The 21,292-nt window shown below is 45.5% G+C and overlaps 3 protein-coding genes across 6 annotated transcripts in view; 1 reads left to right on the top strand and 2 right to left on the bottom strand.

Moving 5' to 3' along the window:
* Lmln (leishmanolysin like peptidase) overlaps positions 1–9,323 on the bottom strand; it is a 68,294-nt gene extending 58,971 nt beyond the window's left edge. The window contains exons 1-5 of the mRNA XM_021184923.2: positions 9,033–9,323; positions 5,465–5,562; positions 4,366–4,396; positions 2,571–2,653; positions 1,897–2,014 (exon numbers count right to left, since the gene is read on the bottom strand). Of these exons, the coding sequence (XP_021040582.2) occupies positions 1,897–2,014; positions 2,571–2,653; positions 4,366–4,396; positions 5,465–5,562; positions 9,033–9,323 (621 nt within the window). The remainder of the gene's footprint in view (positions 1–1,896; positions 2,015–2,570; positions 2,654–4,365; positions 4,397–5,464; positions 5,563–9,032) is intronic.
* A 2,338-nt stretch (positions 9,324–11,661) lies between these two features.
* On the bottom strand, positions 11,662–15,379 carry Rpl35a (ribosomal protein L35a). Of its 2 annotated transcripts, none has more exons than XM_021185253.2 (5): positions 15,319–15,379; positions 14,683–14,725; positions 14,316–14,468; positions 13,049–13,193; positions 11,662–11,741 (listed from the first exon to the last, which is right to left on the bottom strand). In XM_021185253.2, exons 2-5 carry the CDS (start codon positions 14,691–14,693, stop codon positions 11,718–11,720), a joined length of 333 nt encoding a protein of 110 aa, XP_021040912.1. In that variant the 5' UTR covers positions 14,694–14,725; positions 15,319–15,379; the 3' UTR covers positions 11,662–11,717. The 2 variants fall into 2 exon arrangements, with proteins under 2 accessions (XP_021040912.1, XP_021040913.1); XM_021185254.1 differs by lacking the exon at positions 15,319–15,379 and adding an exon at positions 15,212–15,310.
* A 235-nt stretch (positions 15,380–15,614) lies between these two features.
* Iqcg (IQ motif containing G) overlaps positions 15,615–21,292 on the top strand; it is a 36,066-nt gene continuing 30,388 nt past the window's right edge. For 2 of the 3 annotated variants that reach the window (XM_021185250.1, XM_021185252.2), the window contains exons 1-2: positions 15,615–15,675; positions 18,103–18,173. In XM_021185250.1, the coding sequence (XP_021040909.1) occupies positions 18,166–18,173 (8 nt within the window). In that variant the 5' untranslated portion in view covers positions 15,615–15,675; positions 18,103–18,165. Of the gene's footprint in view, positions 15,676–15,790; positions 15,878–18,102; positions 18,174–21,292 lie in introns of those variants that run through there. The other variant, XM_021185251.2, reaches the window with a different exon arrangement.

Here is a 21,292-nt window from a genome sequence, read left to right as displayed (position 1 = left end):
AAAAAAAAAAAAAAAAAAAAAGAAAGAAAGAAAAAGAAAGAAAAGAAAAGAACCAGCTACTACAGGTTGTCTCTTGTCTCCGTACACGCACCATGGTGCTTGCACATCCACCCCACACCAATGTAGAAAATAATTTTTAAGTAATCAATAAGGATATTGGGTTTTTTTTTTTGAGTAATGGTTTTGAAGAAAGTGGGGAGGAACCCCCAAATTTCCATTTCATTTATTTCTTTATTGTTTTTGTGTCTCTGCATGTGTGCATATGGCCGCCTATGGAGTTCAGAAGAGGTCATTGCAGCCCTGGAGCTGGAATCACAGATGGTTGTGAGCCACTTATGAGATGTGCTAGGAACCAAACTCCAATCTTCTACAATAGCAGCAATGTTCTTATCCACTCAGCCACGCCTCCACACTCACCACTACCACCACTACCCCCGCACCCCCACCAGCAACTCTTAATGGAAACCGTCAGGAGCTGAAGAGACAATTCAGTAATTAAAAATATCACATGCTGCTCTTGAAGAGGACCCAAGTACAGTTCTTAGCATCCATGTTAGACTGTGCACATCTGCCTGGAACTGGAGTTCCAGTGGATCTGATGTCTCTGGCCTCCATGGGCGCCTATACTCATAAACATACACATACATGCACATTTAAAAAGAGAAATTTTAAAAAGGGAAGAAAAGCAGGGATGCCTCAATGGTTAAGAATATTGGCTGCTCTTAACAGGACCCAGGTCATGCACTGCTCTTCCCAGGACCCACAGAGCAGCTCACCACTGTTTGTCAACTCCAGTTACAGGGGATCTGATGCCCTCTTCTGGCCTCTCCCAGGAACTGCACACACATGGTGTGTGATATATATATATATATATATATATATATATATATATATATACTCATGCAGGCAAATTAGCCATACACATAAAATCAAAAAAATAAATAAGAGAAAAAAATTAGCATCTGAACTGACCTAGATTGTTTAGCACTGATTGCATATTTTTCCAGATCTTCCTCTGTCTAATTTATTTTGCTTTTTGATTTAAGTCTTGCTATGTAACCCAGGCTGAAGCCACACCTGAGTCTCCTCCCTCTGTCTTCCCAGTGCTGGGATTACAGATGTTATCTCACCCAGGCTCGATACATAGGGTTTTTGTTTTGGTTTGTTTTGGCATGTGCACATCTGTACTTTTTAGATAAACAGGCTAACTAGACCCACTGACTTCCAACCTTTCTTCTTTCAGTTAAGAGCTTAAGTATCTCTTCAAGTCAGTACACTGATGTATGTATTATAGCCTGGCCAGGTGCTAGTATTTTTATGGGATAAAGTTCGAACTTGGGTTGAAGCTGACAGTTTATATTTTAGGAGACATTAAAATGCCCTTTTAAAATGCTAAAAGAAGTGGGGCGTGGTGGCGCACGCCTTTAGTCCCAGCACTTGGGAGGCAGAAGCAGACGGATTTCTGAGTTTGCGGCCAGCCTGGTCTACAGAGTGAGTTCCAGGACAGCCAGGACTACACAGAGAAACCCTGCCTCAAAAAAAACAAAAAAAAAAAAAGCTAAAAGAAATGTTCAGGGGTGGGGGTGAGGGGTGAACTACACTGCTGCAGGAAATCCAGGCACAAATGAGCCAAAGAGCAGATCAAAGAGGCTTGAAAAGCTGTGAAGCTCTGAATCCTACCTGCATCAGCTGTCAGGAGTCACAGCGGCAGGGAATGTAACTCAGCTATAGAGTACTAGCCTGGCATTCAGGAGGCCTCAGAGTCACTCCGGAGTACCACAAACAGAGGAGGTACCGTGCCTTCACACTTTTATCTAAAAACTCTTGCTGAGAAAGATTTGGAACGTCCCTTTACCCTCTGGAGTAGAAAGACCGGCTGAGCACAGGCAGTCTTACCTGGAGGTGCTCCTCTGGCACTATAACAGGCCCGCACTTGGTATGCACCGCACACTCTCCAGTACAGTATCTGTGTGGGTCGTTTTCCTTCCGTAGGTACTGGTTTGTCGCACATTGTCTTTAGTTTATTCATACATCAAAATTTACAAAAAAGAAAGAGAATAGTTCACAGCAGTTAAAATACAGCCATACACTTGTGGAGGCCTGAAATAGATGTTCCCAGTAAGCATTGGGATACTGCCCCAGCCACCATGGACCCGAACTTTCTGAACATACACTCCATGTGCTTCAAAACCACAATGGAAAAGTAGCTAAGACACCCTATATTGCTCCATTAAGAATGGTTACTCTTTAACTAGCCAGGCAGCTCACGAAGGGACTTCAGGTCTATGGGAAGTCCTCTTGACTTGGGTTAACAAATACCTCACAAAGCAAACGGCACAACCACACTGAGGAGGGAGGAGGAGGGAATAAGAACAGCTTACAATGGGAAGGCAGAAAATGGGGCCCTTCTGTAGGTGCTTTCTGAATCCTTTTAAATAGCTTGTAGTTTTGGTTCTAAAACCACACATAATGGATGTCTACTGTAGGTTCCGTGCATTGTCACGTTGGTAAGCAGGGAGTTCACAGGGCTAGACGAATGGCGGTAATGATCAATGTCTGATGTCACATACCTGCTAAGTAAGATCCTGCCAGCAGGTCTTCGAACTTGAAATGTTTTCTCTAAATAAGAAATAGCTTGTGGGAAAAGTTTGTTCTAAATAAAAGAGAAAAAAAAATCTAGTTAGAAGGACAGCCATGGAATACACTGTGTTTACAATCATGGGGGCTGGTGAGATGGCTAAGCGGGTAAGAGCACTGACTGCTCTTCCAAAGGTCCTGAGTTCAAATCCCAGCAACCACATGGTGGCTCACAACCACCCATAATGAAATCTGACACCCTCTTCTGGTATGTTAGAAGATAGCCACAGTGTACTTATTTATAATAATAAGTCTTTGGGCTGGAGTGAGCAGGGACTGGGTGAATGGGATTGACTGGAGCGAGCGGAGGTCCTAAAAAAATTCAATTCCCAGCAACCACATGAAGGCTCACAACCATCTGTACAGCTACAGTGTACTCACATACATAAAATAAATAAATAAATCATAAAAAGAAAAAAACAATCAAACATGGACTATTAGTGGCTGTAAGAACAAGTAAGAAAGCTAGGATTTGGGAATACAGACACCTGTGCATGGTCATATGGTAGCAGGGAGTATCTCTGAGGAATTGATGACGAGTTCTCTAGTGGAGCTTGGGAATAGAGCATTAGGCAGAAACCTCCCTGCTCACCTTACACCCTAGGAAACATAAATCCCAACGCTCATGACTGAGAACACTAATGAAGATGTACACTCCAACTGTCAGTGATTATCTTATGTAGAAGCTCACTGAGTTCTGTGGGCCAGAGAGGCATGTGTGGGACTCCATAGTCTGATGAGGTGGCTCGGCAAAGTAAAGGCATTTGCTGTGTAACCCTCAAAATCCTAGTTCCAGCCCAGGAATATTCCTCAACGGAAGGAGAGGTCAAACTCTGAAATTTGGTTCTCTGACCTCCACCTGTGCCTGTGTATGCACAGGCGTGCACCTGTGAGCATGCGCATGCACGTGCATGTGAGAACACCCAGACACACACACACATACACACACCCTTCCTGATGAGAAGGAATCTATGTAAAAACTCTGGGGCTGGTGAGATGGTTTAGTGGGGAAAGGCATGTGCCAATCAAATCTTGATCTCTGCTGGGCAGTGGTGGCGCACGCCTTTAATTCCAGCATTTGGGAGGCAGAGGCAGGTGGAGTCCTGAGTTCGAGGCCAGCCTGGTCTACAAAGTGACGAAAGTGAGTTCCAGGACAACCAGGACTATATGGAGAAATCCTGTCTGGGAGGGGTGTGTGTGGGGAAACAAAAAAAAACAACCCAACAAAACAAAACCCTTGACCCTTGCTTAATCTTGGGAAGCCATGATGGAAGGATACTTGTGAAGGTTGGCCTCTGCCCCTGCACATGCACTCACATCACACACACAGTAGTGATGGTAATAATGCCTCTGCCATGCCACATTGTCACGTCAACTAATCCTTAGGACAAAGAATATTCCCATCCAGAGAATGGTTTTCCCCACGTATTGCCAAAAGTGTCCTTTGTACCCTATCCTTAGCACGCATTGTTCCCCAAAACCTTGACAGACTAAGAAAAAAAAGATGAGAATACTGATTTAATATCAAATTATAAAATGATAACATCAAATACCAACGAAGTTTTACTAAACATATCACAAAACACCTTTATTCAAATGAGACATATATTTACCATTTATTCATTCACAAACCAGCCGCGTATGTGTTTCTTTTTCATAGGAGAATTAGCACATAATAGAATGTGCGGATCTGAAGTACACAGCTGATGAGTATTTACAATTACGTACCTTTACAAGATATCTTTTCTCAGGGAGCAACCTGAAAACATAAGGAGAAAAACATAAGAACTGCCACTCTAAGGGTTGGTGAAACGGCACAGCCTGGCGGTAGGACACACACATGCCGAGCGGGCACAAGGCCCTGGGTTCAGTCTCCACTACTACATAAGAAAAGTACGGCCGGGGCTGGTGAGATGGCTCAGTGGGTAAGAGCACCCAACTGCTCTTCCGAAGGTCCAGAGTTCAAATCCCAGCAACCACATGGTGGCTCACAACCATCCGTAACGAGATCTGGCGCCCTCTTCTGGAGTGTCTGAAGACAGCTACAGTGTACTCACATGCATAAAATAAATAAAAATAAATCTTTAAAAAAAAAAAAAAGAAAGAAAGAAAAGTACGGCCGCCCTGAGACAGAGCACCGCCCTGTACCTGTTGAGGGCTCTGAGTCGCTCTAGGTGGAAGCACATGGCTTCCAAAGTCTCCGCTTACCTTCACAGGTGTGGGAGACATCCTGCTGTGCCCAAGCATGGATGGATGGGACTAAGCATGGTCACTCACTAGCTCGTTCATTCAGAACGGTCAGGCTGCAGAAGGACATGGACTGCCCTATGCGCAGTGCATCAATGACTTCAGACCCCAGCGTGTGCTCGGGGCTGCTCTCAGCTCCTCTGTATCTCCTTCATCCGAGTTTATACTTGCTCTGCCTCTGATGTTTCCTTTGAATGCTTACTGACAAGTGTCTTCCAGGTCTGCTATGGCCACAGTCAAGTAAGGCCACCCTGGTTCTCTTTAAATTATTCACGATAAGCAGTTTTAGTTACACACCACGGCCTTTGCCCTTTTAGGATGAAAGGCAATCTCAACTCAGTTCTGTGTTAGAGTGACGCCAGCCTTCTCTAGTTCCACCTTTGGATATTCTGTTCGTTCGATAACCACGAAAATATCTTTAATACTTAGACCAACACTAGGAAAAGGCGACCAGACTGATGCAGTGAGTGAGTCTGAGGCCGGTCAGGGCAACACAATGAGGTGACAGCCAGCGTGGCCAGCACAGGAAGACATTGCAAACAAGCAAACAATAAACGTGGCAAAGGAACAGCAGACTTACTCTTCAATGCTCTGGTCGTAGATGGTCTTGATTCGTAAATGCCCGTCAGCATCTCTCTTCGTGACATGATTTGTCTTAAGATGGACCTTATTTATGACCTAGAAGAGTGAATGGTCTGAAATATCTTTTTTAAAAGTGGGTATGACATTTTTCTTTACTCAAGTAAAATTTAAATATAATAATGTGTGTTCATTTAAGTGCCCAATTGAGACCTAAGTAAAATGAGCTAAATTTTAAGTGTGACACCCCCCTAAAAGTCCCTTACCTTATATTCTGTTTTGTTAGCGTTCCCGAACCCCAAATGTCGCCCAAGAAAAATGTTATCATTGAGAGATAAGCATTTTGAACTTTTGAGGTGAGTAAATTGTTACAGGGACACAGCTGCCAGAAAGGCTCGGGCTTGGTGAAGGCTTTGCAGTTTGTCATACAGAATCTAGTTTTGCTGACGCAAGCCTTTAGAAACTGATGAGAGAGGTTGAGTGGACAGCTCACTCCATCAATCCCAGCATTTGGAGTTCAAGGCCAGCCAGAGTTACACAGGGAACAGTTAGATTTTGTCTCAAAAGAGAGAAGAAAATGACAGGAGACTGAAAATGTAAGCGTGTGTGAGAGTGTGCTTGTGTGGGTATGTGTACATGAGTGTGTGTTTATCAAAGTGTCTGGTGTGTGAGTGTGTGTTTGTGAGTAGGTGCGTGTGGGCAAACGCCATCCACCTTGTTTTTGGAGACGGGGTCTCTCACGGGCGAGGGGGTTGCCCAGCAGGCTCACCTGTTTGGCCAGTGAGCCCCAGCACCCCTCCCATCTCCGCTTCTCTACGGCTAGGATTTAAGTATGTACCTTCACACTCGGTCCGTTTTATTTTTTCATTTTGGTTTTTCAAGACAAGTTTTCTCTGTATAGCCCTCGCTGTCCTGGAAGTCACTCTTCTAGAGACCAGGCTAGCCCCAAATTCACAGTCACCTGCTTCTGCCCTGAATTCTGGGATGACAGGGGTTCACCACCCCCACCTGGCTTTATTATTTTGATTTTGTAAAGGAAAGTGCTTTACCAAAAGAGCTACACCAGCCCTAACAGGACCTTAAGTTACCCTTTAAGAAGAACAAAACCTTCTTACAAGAGAATACCCCCCTCCTTTTTTTTTAAGAGACAGGATTTTTCTATGTAGCTCTGGCTGTCCCGGAACTCACTCTGTAGATCAGGCTGGCCTTAAACTCACAGAGATTTGCCTGCTGGGATTAAAAGCGTGCACCAGCACCAGGCTCAGGATGACCAACTTTATGTAACTTATGAAACACAGGAAAAAAAAAGTTTTAGCTAAATGATAGGCTATGCATAACTCATTCTTATAACCCTAACAGTGAATAATCACTTCCTTCATTATTTTTCTTACATTTAATATTTCTGAATATTTATAGAACAAAAATGGGATCACTCATTTTGTAGAAAAATAGCTATGCTGCATGCTATTGATCTACAGTGTGTACTGTCCACTCTCTTCCCCTGGCAGACAGCCTGCCTGCAGTCTTCCTCCTCACCGGGCAGGTGACAGTGCCCTGTGGCTTTGGTTGTGCTTAGCTGTTGCTGTTACTTTACAATGCTGGAGGCTAACCCAGGGCTTTGGGGTCATACCTTCTATCAGTGGACTACAGCCCCACGCTGCATTCATTAAGTTAAGCGTATATTGGGTGTCTTCATATGCAAGGCCCTGTGGCAGGTACTTGGATGCATGTATGACATCTACATTGCCTTGAGGTAATGAAGACTGCTGAGTCCGGTAATTCCTAATAAACTGAATCAAGGTCACAAACAGAAGGCACGAAAGTCAACTTTAGAGGAACAGGTTAAGGAGAGATGCTATGGAAAAGGGGCTATTTGAGAAAAGTTAAGAGAAACATAGCTTATTCTCTCTCTGACTTACATACACACTAGACCACATACAGACTGCAGATTCCAGAGCACCAAACTCAGCACTAACATACAAAAGTGGAACTGCTAGCTTCTAGGAATGGAATGGTAGCGTCATATAGATAATATATATTGTCAAATTTGGAGGAACTATTTAAAACCAGTTCCACTTGAAGCCAAATGTGGTAATCCCACCCCTATAATACCAACACTTGGGAAATGAAGGCAGGTAGAGGCTACAGAGTGAGTTCCAGGCCAGCCTGGGCTTCAGGAGACCCTGATTCAGAAAACAAAACGACTAAAGAATACTAGCTGAAGGCACTAGAGGAGAAGAGACACAGCTTGCAAGGTCTGCTCTTGAAATACAGGAACAGTGCCTCCGACTTACAAGGCCCCCCTTTCCCAGGGGTTTTGTGCAGGAGGCAGAACGCAGAGCATCACGGGCTTAATAAGAACACAGGTTCAGACCTTACAGTAGCACAAGGTAAGGGGGAGAAAGACTGAGAGGGGGAGGCTCACAGTGGCCACCACCTAATGAAAACTTAACAGTTACGAGACCCAGCAGAAGAATGTGATCTGTGCTGAGGGAAGACAGCAGGGAGCAGAAACCACCTCTTCAGCCCTGAACTGAAGCAACTCCCTTAATGTGACTGTCATGTGCTCACTGGGCTTACAGGGAAATGAGCGTATAAAGTGTCGAGGAAGGCTAGCAATGACAGAAAGAACCAAACGAGGAGCAGGTGTGTGTGTGTGTGTGTGTGTGTGTGTTAAAAGAACACCAACAAAACAAAAAGCTCACTGAAGAGGATAAAGAATGAGCAGAGCCAGAAGTGATGTCATACTTCTACAACCCCAGCACTCTGGAAACAGAGGCAGGAGGATCTCAAATTCCAGGCCAGCCTGAGCTACACAGTAAGTTCAAGGCCAGTCTGAACACTGCAAGGCAAGGCTGAAAGCTGTGTGTAGCACAGAAGAGAACCTGGTTCAATGCCAGAATACAGTGTAGATAAGGCCTCCAGAGGAAATGGGAAGAAAGCTCTACTGGGGTGGTCTTGGTAGGCAGATCTGAGTGAACCGAGACTACAAGAATTTATAAAGACTGAGAGGTGGAAGGTGGAAGAAGGGGCAGACTTCACAGAGCAGAGGGGATGGGATAAAGGCAGCAAAGCCATAACTAAGTAGAAAACGAATCCTGAACTTTGGTCTCCTGAGTTTTCTCAGTAGTAGCCTTCCAACAGCTCTGTCTGGTTCTCCCAGCAACTGCTTCTCAAGTCTTCGGATAAGTGGTCCTCGGTGTGGTGCTGAAGTAAGCTGCATCAGTATCTAGGAATCTGAATTGTGGGGATGCATGCCAGAGCTCCTGAGTCAGAAAGTGGGGGGAGCGGGGCGGCAATCTGTTCTAACAAGCGCTTCGATTATTCTGATGCTCGTCCAAGTTTGTGGTAGTACTGGCTAAGCGGAACGGGAGGGGACAAGTGCCTAACTCAGCTGCTCTGCAGGCAGCAGGGGCTGACGGCGGGTCCGGCGGGTCCGGCGGGTCCCGCGGGTCGGGCGAGGGCTTTCTCCTGCAGAGCACCTGCAGTCCGCCTTCCGGGACGCCACACCCTCCACGTTACTCCAGCCACTCCCTCGCCCGGCCCGTTCGCGCCCCGCTTCGCCCTACCTCAGTGTCGGAAAGGACGTGATGGCGACACGGAGGCGAAGTGCCCAGGGAGACGGGAGCAGCCCCGGCACCGGCCGGGAGCCCGCCCAGCACGAGCAGGACGCCTCGCACCCACAGGCAGCCGCCCCAGCGGCCTCGCGGCCCTGGTCCCGGGCCGCCCGCTCCTCCAGACCCAGCGGCCGCCATCTTCGGGCCGGCGTCGTTACCATGGAGTGCGACGCCTCCTCGCCGCCGCCCGCCCTCGCCGCGGACAGGTGGCGGGCTGTCAGCCGCCTCGCCATTGGCCCGCATCACGCCGGGTCCGGCGGAGGACGAGGGCAGCGGCGACCGCGGCGACGCGCGGAGCTGGCCAATGAGCGCCGCTGGGCAGCCCACGTGAACTGAGCTGTGGGAACCCTGGGCTAGCGGGGATTAGTGCAAAGCGGATGGGCGTGCGGAGCGGCGCATTCAGAAGCCGCTGCTCCCACTTCATTCCGTAGCAGCGGACGGGCCAGCTGCTAAGCGCTCGACCCACAGCTGGTCCTGTGATCCACACCCTTCAGTCCACTCCAGCACCATAGCTATTTGGACAACCAACTAGGGTTATGGTACATATGTGACAGCTTGTCTACCCACTAACCCAGGAAAAGTTAAGAGAGCCCCTATCTACAAGATTGAAGTCTTTGCTCAAAGGTCACTTGCCATGGCATGAGTAAGTCATTCCTTATACCTTAAAGGAGTCTCAACCTTTCTCTGCTTACTGCAAATGCTTAATTCCCAACATTGGCTCAACTTTGTAAACTTAACTATTCAGCCACCAAAGCCCCCCCCCACACACACACCTTTTTTTCCCCCCCGCCCGTTCCTGGGTTTCTCTGTGTATCCCTGGCTGTCACTGCTGGGCTTCCTAACTACTTTTAAGATGGAATTCTAGGAATTGTTTAAAGCAGCACTTACTGTCCACTCAATTTCAGTTCTCAAAACTAAAATTGCAAACCCCACCTCAGTTTATAGTGGTTTGTCAAGATATCTCAGAAATCCACCTGCCTCTGCCTCCCAAGTGCTGGGATTAAAGGCGTGGGTCACCACCACCCGGCTAATCCTAACGTTTTTTAAACCTGTGAATTTCAGTAACTATAATGGAAAATTCCCGAGGTGGGGTGGGGTGGGGAGATGGCTCAGCGGTTAAGAGCACTGGCTGCTCTTCCAGAGGTCCTGAGTTCAAATCCCAGCAACCACATGGTGGCTCACAACCATCCGTAATGAGATCTGACACCCTCTTCTGGGGTGTCTGAAGACAACTACAGTGTGCTTACATATAACAAACAAATCTTTAAAAAAAAAAAAAAATCCCCAGTGGAGTACCTAAGAGCCCTGTGCCGCTCCTTTCATGGCGTTAAGTCTGTCCTGCACACCTAACTCTTCCAGTGGTCACTGTTGACCACACCGTAACTGACACACAAGTTGCTTTGTTGGCTTTTGGGGAAAACAATTTAGATAATAAATCCAAGACTGACACCCCTAAAAAGTAGTTTTCAATATTAAGTACACAGGGATCTAGTGAGCTAACCTAGTTGCTCTTTATTACACTCCTTTGGAGACCACTCACAACGCAGCAAGGAACACTTTTCTAAAAGTACAACTTGCTATGTCAACCTCACTTTGAACTAACCAACCTTTCTGGGAACTGCCTTGTGCCCTCTGATGCAGTTTTCCCCCAATCGTTGCAGTACTATCATCTTGGAAAGGACTCAACCATTTTTGGGGGGTGGGGGGGCCTCACTATAGACCAGGCTGGCCTTTAACTCAAGAGATTCGACCACCTCTGCCTCCCAAGTGCTGGGATTAAAGGCCTGCACCACCACTGCCTGGCCATTTCATCTTTAAGAGCTCAAGCTCTGTAGCACAGTCCAGTCTAAACCGGTTAATAAAAGAACTTGTTAGCAACCTAAATATGCCTTATTTCCAGGATATCCTCAAACCTACATGTGACTGAGAGCCCTGCATACTTTTGTAAATATGCTATTATCAACCCTGCATGTATTGAAACCAGCCATTTTCAAGGGCAGTTTTCCAAGGTAGAAATAAAATGCACTAGTCTGACCTTTTCAGCATATTACTTTCACTTGACCAATCCCAAATCAATCCCCAACACCACCACGCCATCCCACCCCCGTTTATCCAAAAGGCAACAAACACCAAGACAAGCACCATTCAGATTCTTCCCAAGTCCCTCCCGAGTTTCTGGATTAGTATGGGGAACAAGCATGTACTATTACCACGGTGCCTCACCTCACGCCCACAGCATGACCACAGCATGGCAGTGGTCAGTGTTTCAGTGAGGTCCACCTCAAGCCTATGATGACTTGACGCTTCTTTCACTAAAAATCTAGAATGGAAATCGCTCTCCAAGAGGTTACTCATATAACCCAGCTCTGCCCCAGCATTAATAACAGAAAACTTTTTCTGAGACAGGCTCTCACTATACAGCCCTGGCTGGCCTGGATGTGAGCATCTGCACTGAAGGTATATGCCACCTCACCCAGGAAAACTTTTTGTCTAATACGATTACATAGAAGTTCCTTGCACTCCCAAACTGCTATACAACTCCAAACACCTTAACAAAGAGAAACTCAATTTAGGACAGATGTGGAAAAAAAAATACAAGAGCACAAATCTACTTTTATTTATTTACTCTCCATTAGTTTAAATCCGGGATGGGTACAGCATCTGGGAAAAAAGAAACAGAAACATTAGGTGAATTATAAATATCACATTACCATATTACTGATCCCAAAATGCACCTGGTGGCTTTATCCTGATAGTAAGGAGGCATTTGCACAGCATCTGACCTTACGTAATACTCATTTTGTATATGGTCATCTGTGTGTAGCACGTACATTCTCGGCTGCTGTTCACTTCAATGAGATGAAAAGGTCTCTCTCTCACTGACTGCCCCACAGCCCAGGGATTCTCCCATTTCCCCAGGACTCAAATTACAGACATGACACTGCTGTGCCTGTCTTTATGTGGCTGCTGGGGGAAAAAACCTTAGTTTTTCCAACTGAGCCTCCACCTCCCAGCCTCAGGAACTAGCACTTTTCCCCCCTGGTATCCAAGACCAAGGATCATGAATGCTAACTATAATCAGGACTCCGAACTGACCTATGAACCCTAGCCCCAAATCCAGCATTCAAAACTAAACAAAAATACTCAAGTGAAATGGCTTAGTGGGTACAGGCCCTTGCCACCAAGCCTGACCACATGAGTTTGATTCTTGCAAATGCCACAGCAGAATAGCTGACTCCTACAAATTGCCCTCTGACCTTCATACACTCTTGTGCCATGTGTGCCCACATGACAACCCTAAAATGCAAGTTGTCGAGCCGGGTATGGTGGCGCCCAACATTCCCACCATTAGAGTACACTATAAATGGACCCAAGCGGAAAGAATAACAAAAATCTCAACATAGCATGTCCTAGCCGTGGGCCAAAGTCCTGAAACCTGGTGTGAGCACGCTTGCCATGTACAGGATAAAGTCGCTGTCTAGTCTGGCAGGACTGAGGTGGTAGACACAACAAACCATAACATGCCCCCAAACCCCCAAACAAGGCACGACATAAGATGAGCTAGGTAGCATTGGCCTGAAATCCCAACTACTTAGAAGGCTGAGGCGGGACTTTAAGTTCAAGACCAGCCTTGACAACTTTGTGAGAACCTGCCACAGATCAAAGTAAAACATGAACCTTGTGTACATAACAAGTTCCAGGACAACCAGGGGTACACCATAAGACTCTGTCACAGACAGAGTCAAATCCTGTCCAAAGTATCCCCCCCCCCCAGGTTGCTTTAGTGATAATGAAACTTAAATGCTATTCATTCGAGGGCCGCCTGCTTCACCCTGCCAGTTCTGTTTTTTTTACTTAAGTCAGTCACCAATTCACAGAATTGGTTTATACTCTGGACTTTTACACTCACAGTCTTGAGGTAGGTAGTAAGTATCAAAAGAGTCATTTATTTTGCTATTGGTACTCACCACACGGATTCTGTGTCCAATGGCCTTCGCAGGAAGGTTGCTTCGGAATTTGGCGCGAACCATGCCGCTGTTTCCGTGAGCCCGAGTTACTTTTCCCCAGATCACTCTGGTTTTGTTTGGTTTGCCTCCAGGAGTCACTGTATTGCTGGTTTTTAAAGACATAAGCGGCATGAGCTCCAACATGGACATAAACATGACACTAACTCAGTTATTTCCTAGGGTCCAGGCTCCCACCTCTACTCTCCACACAGAACACCTTGAGAAATTGGGGGAACAACATTCATTCAACAATTCATATACATAAAGCCTATTTTTAGGATAGTTCTGTGTGCTAAAATCATTAAGAGTAAATGTGGAAAGACACAGCAATGACGCCTACTTGGGATAAAAGCTGTAAACGAGGACCTGCAAGCACAGGTTATCAGAGACGGAGAATAATGGGCATGAAGCAAACCACTGAGGTCTCAACCAGGCTGAGCCTGAGCTACAGCCCTCACTCAGGTCTGCCTCCTGAATGCTGGGACTAAGGGCATGCAGGACTCACACACATACGCATGACCTGACAGTGCACACAGGGCCAATTTCTATATGGCTTTATGTTCAATTCCCAGTAGGAAAAGAGGGACCAGAGAACCAATATAGTACCCAGCTTAAAACAAGCACGCATGCGTACACACACACACACACACACACACACACAAATATCCAGGTCCAGGGAATCTGGCTCCCTCACAACTATATAAACAAGCAAAACACCAATGCACATAAAAATTAAGTAATTTCTCATAAAAACTTTTTCCAAATGTAACCTCAATTGTTCTAAGTCAGGGTGCAATAGACTGTTTGTTCACAGAGCAGAGCAGAATCACCTAATTCAATATAGATGTGGGAATGCAAAGAAACTGTACAATAACAAAAACATCTATTCTAGTAATTGTCATTTTTAGTAACTAAAACAAATCAAGATACATTTACAAGTATTATATAAACCCTTTCAAAGGAAAATGAAAGGCACTAAGAGCTGTAATCTTTGTTTTTAACCATGTTAGGGACTCAACACAGTGACCTTCTACACTTGTACGAAGAACCAATGGTGCCGATATAGTCCATACCACCGACCAAAAGATCCTGCTCTAATTTCCTCTAAGCTCTTCACGTGTCTAGGAAGACTCAACCACACCAATTTCTCACTAACACCCCCTTCCTTTTCAGTAGAAAAAAACGAGACTAGTCAACCAAAAATTAAAAGGCATGGGAACATACTTACTTTTTTGCTTTATACACATAAGCACATCTCTTGCCTAAGTAGAACTCCGTTTCATCTCGGGCATAAACGCCTTCAATTTTAAGAAGAGCCGTGTGCTCTCTTTGGTTCCGGAGACCTCGCTTGTAGCCAGCAAAAATGGCCTTGCACCACAGCCTAAGACAACGTTAAGAAAGACATGATGACTACCCCGTTACAACTTTTCATGCATCTTTTTTTGGCAAGCCACCATGATTTGCTTTGTAGTAATTCCTACTCCAGCTATCTACAGCAGATCTCTCGCCCCCCTCCCACATTTCACTGAACTTTGGCTTCGCGTTTCATCTAACAAAATAGAAACGGAGAAATCGACTATTCTGAGATCGCGTACCTTCCAGACATACTTGCTGTTAGAAGTCCTGTTCCCAGCAGGCCTGAAAAAAAAAAACAAAACCGAGAGCTCAACCGAGAGTCATGCAGCACGCATCCCACCTGTCACTATTTCCCGGCGCGAGAGATGGCTTCAGTCGGCTTCCCAAGGATGGGGACCTCTTACCTACGCCGTGCCCCCAACAGAGGCAGAGCCTGGCAAAATACTCAGGGCTCCCGCAACCAATGACAACGAACGACTCGGAATCGTGGGCAAGCGCCGGGTGGGAAGGCGACTCACCCGAGACTTAACTTCTCGAACCCCAAAAGGAACCCGGAGGCGAGCTCATGCCTCCATCAGTACAGAAAGCAGCTAACACAGGCGAGATCCGGCTCTGTGCGGGGAACCCAGCTCCCAGGGACCACCGCTCCCCGGTCCACCAAGATCGGGGGAAATGCACCCATTCTCTCCTCCCGAGCCCGAGGCCTCCACACCATCAGCCCGTCATCGCCTCCATCCCGCCCTCCATCTTCCTGGAATCCCCAGAAACCTGTGGCGGTCAGGTTCTCCGAGACGCCAGGTTGTCTCGGTGAGGGATGGAACTAAGCGCACCCCAGCAATCGGGCCCCAAAGCTCAGCAGCATGAACCCCCCTCACCTCCACAGGCGCCAAGATGGCGGAAAGAGGAAGGCAAGCCCCGCCGCGCGGCCTTCTGGGATGCACGCCCCGCCCCTCTCCGCGCTTAGGCCGCTCGCACTGCGCCAGAAAGCAAAGGTCAGGGACAGAGAGAGGCTCGACTCGGCCAAGCCGCGCTCAAGAACTTTAATTTTTTTCCCTCCTGTCCTTTCGTCTTTGTAAGCGGCAACACGTATTATTTAGGAACAGGGAAAGGCAAAATCGTAGTCGACTAAGAAAGAATCAAGGGTCCTACTTAAAAAAAAAAAGAGCATGCGCGACGCGTTGCCATAGCTACCGATTAGTTTGGTTCCCGCCTCCAGCTGGGCTGGCAGAGAGGTAAGGAAAAGTTGAGTTTTCTCCTCTTCCTAGAATGGAGACTTGGGCTCCTACCATAGAGGAGAGAAAAACCTGGAGCATGAAGGCAGGAGGAACGCTACTTTCTCTTGATTTGTTTTTTTCTTTTTTTCCATCTTTCATTTAACAAACAGGCTGTGGTAGCCGTTGCCCGTTAACCTCAGCATTTATTCTGGAGACTGAGGTAGGAGGATCACATCACAAATTCGAGGCTAGGCTAAGTTACATAGCAAGGCCCCATCTTAACAGCAACAAACATCCATGAGGCAAACCGCGGTCCCGGTGCTTGCTTGTAACCCCAGTATTCTAGATATGCGAGCAGGTGAATAGAACTTAAAAGACCATCCTCTGCTACATAGGGAGTGCCAGTCAGCCTGAGCTACATGACACCCCATCTGAAAAAAAGGGAGACGGTGTGAGGAAGTGAGAGATAGAAGATATTCTTCCATCCTTTCCCTGACTTGTCAGATGAAGATACATTTAATAGACTCAGATTTACAGTTCCTAACTTGTGCATTAATTAAGGCGAACTGATGGATCCATTTATTTATTCAGAGAGTAATTTATTGAATGACTACCACTACCAAGAATGCTGTAGGCTTGGAGGGCACCAGGGTAAACAAACTAAAACGTCTGGCCCCTTGCAGCCTACATGAGGGAGCAAGGATGGCATGCTGGCTCTGGTGTCTGCAATCCTTGCACTTAGAAGGCTGAAGTATGAAGATTGCTCTGTTTTAGGCTACAGAGTAAGAAATCTCACCCTTGCTCCCCCACTCCTCGCAAAAAAACCCAAGACAACAAGCAGATTACACATGTGGTATGTCAAAAGGTCAAGACTTCCTTTTTTTTTTTTTTGGGGTTTTTTTTTTTTTTTGGTTTTTGGAGACAGGGATTCTCTGTATAACCCTGGCTGTCCTGGAACTCACTCTGTAGACCAGGCTGGCTTCGAACTCAGAAATCTGCCTACCTCTGCCTCCTGAGTGCTGGGATTAAAGGTGTGAGCCACCACCGCCCAGCAAGCCTTCTCTTTAAAAACCTGTTTATGCATACTAGAATATTCCACATGCATGTGTGTGCTTTCAGAGGTCGGAAGATGGCCTCAGACTCTAGAGCTAGATTTTACATGCAACTTGTTATTGTTATTATTGTTGTTTTGTTTTGTTTTGAGACAGGGACTAGAGAAATGTCTCAATGTTTAAGGGCATACACTGTTTTTAAAGAGGTCTTCAGTTCAGTTCCCAGCATCTACATCAGGGACTCACAATTACCTATAACTTCAGCTCTAGGAAATCTGCTGTATGCACACAGTGCACATAAAGATAAGCAGGCACATACACATTTTTTTAAAAGCCATTAACAAGAAGGACAAGGTCTCATGTAGCTTAGGCTGGCCCCAAACTCCCTGTATTGAGCCAAGGATGGCCTCTTCTGACACACCAGAAGAGGGTGTCAGATCTCATTACAAATGGTGGTGAGCCACCATATGGTTGCTGGGATTTGAACTCAGGACCCTCAGAAGAGCACTGATTGCTTTTAACCGATGAGCCATCTTGTCAGCCCAATCTCGATTTCTCTAAGTCAAGTTACAATAAACTCTGTTCTCTGATAGAGCAGGGCAGAACCATTTAATTCAATATAGAGGCAAGAATAATAGAAGAAATTAAAGAATCAAAAATGAATCTGAAGCCGGGCGTTGGTGGCACATGCCTTTAATCCCAGCACTCGGGAGGCAGAGGCAGTCGGATTTCTTTAAGATTTATTTATTTATTATTATATGTAAGTACACTGTAGCTGTCTTCAGACACCCCAGAAGAGGGCATCAGATCTCATTATGGATGGTTGTGAGCCATCATGTGGTTGCTGGTATTTGAACTCGGGACCTGTGGAAGAGCAGTCAATGCTCTTAACCGCTGAGCCATCTCTCCAGCCTCAGCAGGCGGATTTCTGAGTTCGAGGCCAGCCTGGTCTACAAAGTGAGTTCCAGGACAGCCAGAGCTATACAGAGAAACCCTGTCTCGAAAAACAACAACAACAAAAAAAAAAAGTTCTCCGTTGCTTCTCAGTCAAACTCAGAGTACAAGTACACATATTAAAATTGTGTTAGATGTCAATTTACCGTAAGAAGAGGCAAAAGACTACCTGGAGTATAACTTCTGGTTTGATGAACCAGTAATGGAGCCAGTCACTTAGTAAGCCTACATCTACCCTGCCTGGAAAACAACAACAACAACAACAACAAGCCTGCGTCTTATGAGCCTGCTTCCCTAAGCAGGAGGAGACAAGCTATAGATAGCTCTTGGGATTCTGTAAGGTTTTGTTTTTTTCTCTCCTACAGAAAGAGCCTGAGAGTAAAGGAAAGGAAAGCTAGCATTCCCTGGAACTGATATCAATGTTTCTTTTCTACTTTAGGTTCCTTCGTTCTTGTGAAATTATAAATCTACCCCAGAGGGCAAGGAAAGTAACTGAGGAAGAATGGACGAGTATGTTTCAAGTTCCGGTTTGTTTGTCCATGTATTGTTGCAATTACGCCACTTGTTGAATTCCGTGGATTACTTTTCGGTAACAATGTAACCAACTAATGTAACGACCTAAAGTATAAACACCTTACCATTTCAGCGCTGCTGTGGGGTGGGCGCTTGAGGGCATTTAGCAAGTGACTCTGGTGTGGGATCTGTGCCAGTTAAGCTTTCCCTCGTCTGTGGGACAAAATGTCACACAGGAAGCAGTTTGGGGCAGACATGAAAGGCATTGTCTTGGCTCACACTTGGAGGTGTAGGTATGGCAGCAAGAGCAGAAGGGACCAGCCGCAGGCCAGCCACAGGCAAGAAGCAGAGAGAGAGACGAACACTGGCACTCAGCTTGCTTTCTCTGTTTTATTCAATCCATGTCAGCTAAGTCTTCCCACCTCAGATAACCTGGTCTGCAAAGCCTTCACAGCCATGGCCACACATTTAATGGTTCCAGATACAATCGAGTAGACAATGTTAACCAGAAGGTTGGAGTTGGCCAGGGGCAGCCTAAGTGTCCTCATGACAGACAAGGCACTTCCCTAGGAGTGAGCTTTTGAGTGAGATAGAAGCGGCCATGTTGTTTACTGCCTGGCTCTGGAAATCACACTTTTTCTTTCACCAGATCCTTGTGGTTTCCCCACTTAGTATAGGGAAGATGATACCAGGGCATAAGGACCAGAAAGAGTTATGTGGGCCATCTTGGAGTCTGGCTAGCATCTTCTATCTTTCAGTACTTATGAGGCCCTAGGGATTAATATCTGAATATGGTGCTTTCCAATCAAGTTAATTGTGGCTCAAACTCAAATGCATTAGTATAGGCAAACAGCATGGCTTTACCTGCCAGTGCATTGCCTTTGGTTGGTCCTACTGGAGGGTCTTTGGCAGAATCCCATGCAAGCCTCCTGCCTCAGTCTTTTTTTTTTTTTTTAAACATCCTCCACAGCATCTGCTGTCACCTGAATTTTTTATATTACCCTTTCTGACAGGTGTGAGGTGGAATCTCAAGGTTGTTTTGATTTGCATTTCCCTGATGATTAAGGGAGGATGTTGAACATTTTTTCAGGTGCTTCTTAGCCATTTGGTATTCCTCAGGTGAGAATTCTTTGTTTAGCTCTGTACCCCATTTTTTTGGGGGGGGTGTTATTTGATTTTCAGGAGTCCAGCTTCTTGAGTTCTTTGTATACATTGGATACTAGTCCCCTATCTGATTTAGGATTGGTAAAGATTCATTCCCAATCTGTTGGTGGCCTTTTTGTCTTATTGATGGTGTCTTTTGCCTTGCAGAAGCTTTGAGATTTTATGAGGTCTCATTGATCAATTCTCAATCTAACATCACAAGCCATTGCCGTTCTGTTCAGGAATTTTTCCCCTGTGCCCATATCTTCTAGACTTTTCCCTACTTTCTCCTCTATAAGTTTCAGTGTCTCTGGTTTTATGTGGAGTTCCCTGAGCCACTTAGACTTGAGCTATGTACAAGGAGATAAGAATGGATCAATTTGCATTCTTCAACATGATAACTGCCACTTGTGCCAGGACCATTTGTTGAAAATGCTGTCTTTTTTCCACTGGATGTTTTTAGCTCCCTTGTCAAAGATCAAGTGACCATAGGTGTGTGGGTTCATTTCTGGGTCTTCAATTCTATTCCAATTGATTTACCTGTCTGTCACTGTACCAGTGCTATCCTAGGCTTTTTTGTTATTCCAGATGAATTTGCAAAATGCCCCGTTTAACACTGTGAAGAAATGATTTGGGATTTTGATGGAGATTGCATTGAATCTGTAGGTTGCATTTGGCAGGATAGCCATTTTTACTATATTAATCCTGCCAATCCATGAGCACAGGAGATCTTTCCATCTTCTGAGATCTTCTTTGATTTCTTTCTTCAGAGATTTGAAATTCTTATCATACAGATCTTTCACTTCCTTAGTTGGAGTCGCACCAAGGTATTTTATATTATTTGTGACTATTGTGAAGGGTGTTGTTTCTCTAATTTTTTTTGGCCATTTTTTTTTAATTAGGTATTTATTTCATTTCCATTTCCAATGCTATCCCAACCCTCAGTCTTTTTTAGAGGTTATGTTATATGACATTTTTAGGAGTCGATCTACGTGCTTGGCCTTGGTGGGGGTTGAACGACATGGTTCCTGCCCCTGGGACAGGGCTAGCAGGTATGGGCCTCTACAAGTGTTAATGGCTGCTGTGGATGTAAGGCTTGTTTATATAATAATGTACATATTTTCATTTTCCTCACTTGAGGAATGTCTTCCCTGTTAATGTTAATGACTCCATGATAATGAGAAACAGCATGAGTCCAGGAGCTGAGGCTGTGTCTGTGTCTCAGGGTAAATGGTAAATGCCAGGGCAGCCCTTAAGGAAAGAACTGTAAAACACGAGTTCAAAATATAATTTAATTTCTCAACTGTGTAAATAAAGTATAAGGATGCAGTATGAATTGTATAAGGAGCTTTACAGATCTAAAGGAACAGAGGCAGCTGCACTATGAGCCAGCGTGTCAGAAAGATGCTAAGGAAGGAGAGAAAGAGATTTAGGGAGTGGTGGTTACAGGAGATCCCACCCAGCTGAGTTTTTTGTTGTTGTTGTTGTTGTTTGGGTTTTTTTGTGGTATTTTTGCTTGCAAAGGCAGACAGATTCCTGAGTTCAAAGTCAGCCTGGGACAGAGAAAGTTCAGGTCCAGGTCCAGACAAGATAGAAATGGTAATTTCAGGGTGGTGTCCCACCCAGTTAATTTATTGTATGTACTTAACAGAAGCAGACGATCTCTGAATTCTTTTGCAATGTTAAATATATATAAATATAAATATATATATACATATATATATATATATGTATATATATATATATATATTTGCTGTCTCCTAAGAATCCAGGGATCCTGAGTTACTGATTCTTGGGATAATCAGAAGGGAGCCTGGGGTACTGACTGAATTGATATGTAAATAAAACGCTGGGCTTTTGAACGGGCTATCCTGAGGATTTATAAGAATAGCAAGAGAAAGCCCGGGCATGGTGGCGCACGCCTTTAGTCCCAGCACTTGGGAGGCAGAGGCAGGTGGATTTCTGAGTTCGAG

Source organism: Mus caroli, chromosome 16 (genome assembly GCF_900094665.2).
Source record: "Mus caroli chromosome 16, CAROLI_EIJ_v1.1, whole genome shotgun sequence".
Taxonomy (NCBI): domain Eukaryota; kingdom Metazoa; phylum Chordata; class Mammalia; order Rodentia; family Muridae; genus Mus; species Mus caroli.
The sequence above is the reverse complement of the archived record's forward strand: the minus strand, read 5'-3'. Positions and strand labels throughout refer to the sequence as shown.

Coding starts and splice junctions, on each gene's coding strand:
- Rpl35a (XM_021185253.2), bottom strand. Junction 13,194..14,315: donor TATGTGTATAAAGCAAAAAA/GTAAGTATGTTC, acceptor TTTAAAAACCAG/CAATACAGTGACTCCTGGAG. Junction 11,742..13,048: donor TTGGACACAGAATCCGTGTG/GTGAGTACCAAT, acceptor CTTTTTTCCCAG/ATGCTGTACCCATCCCGGAT.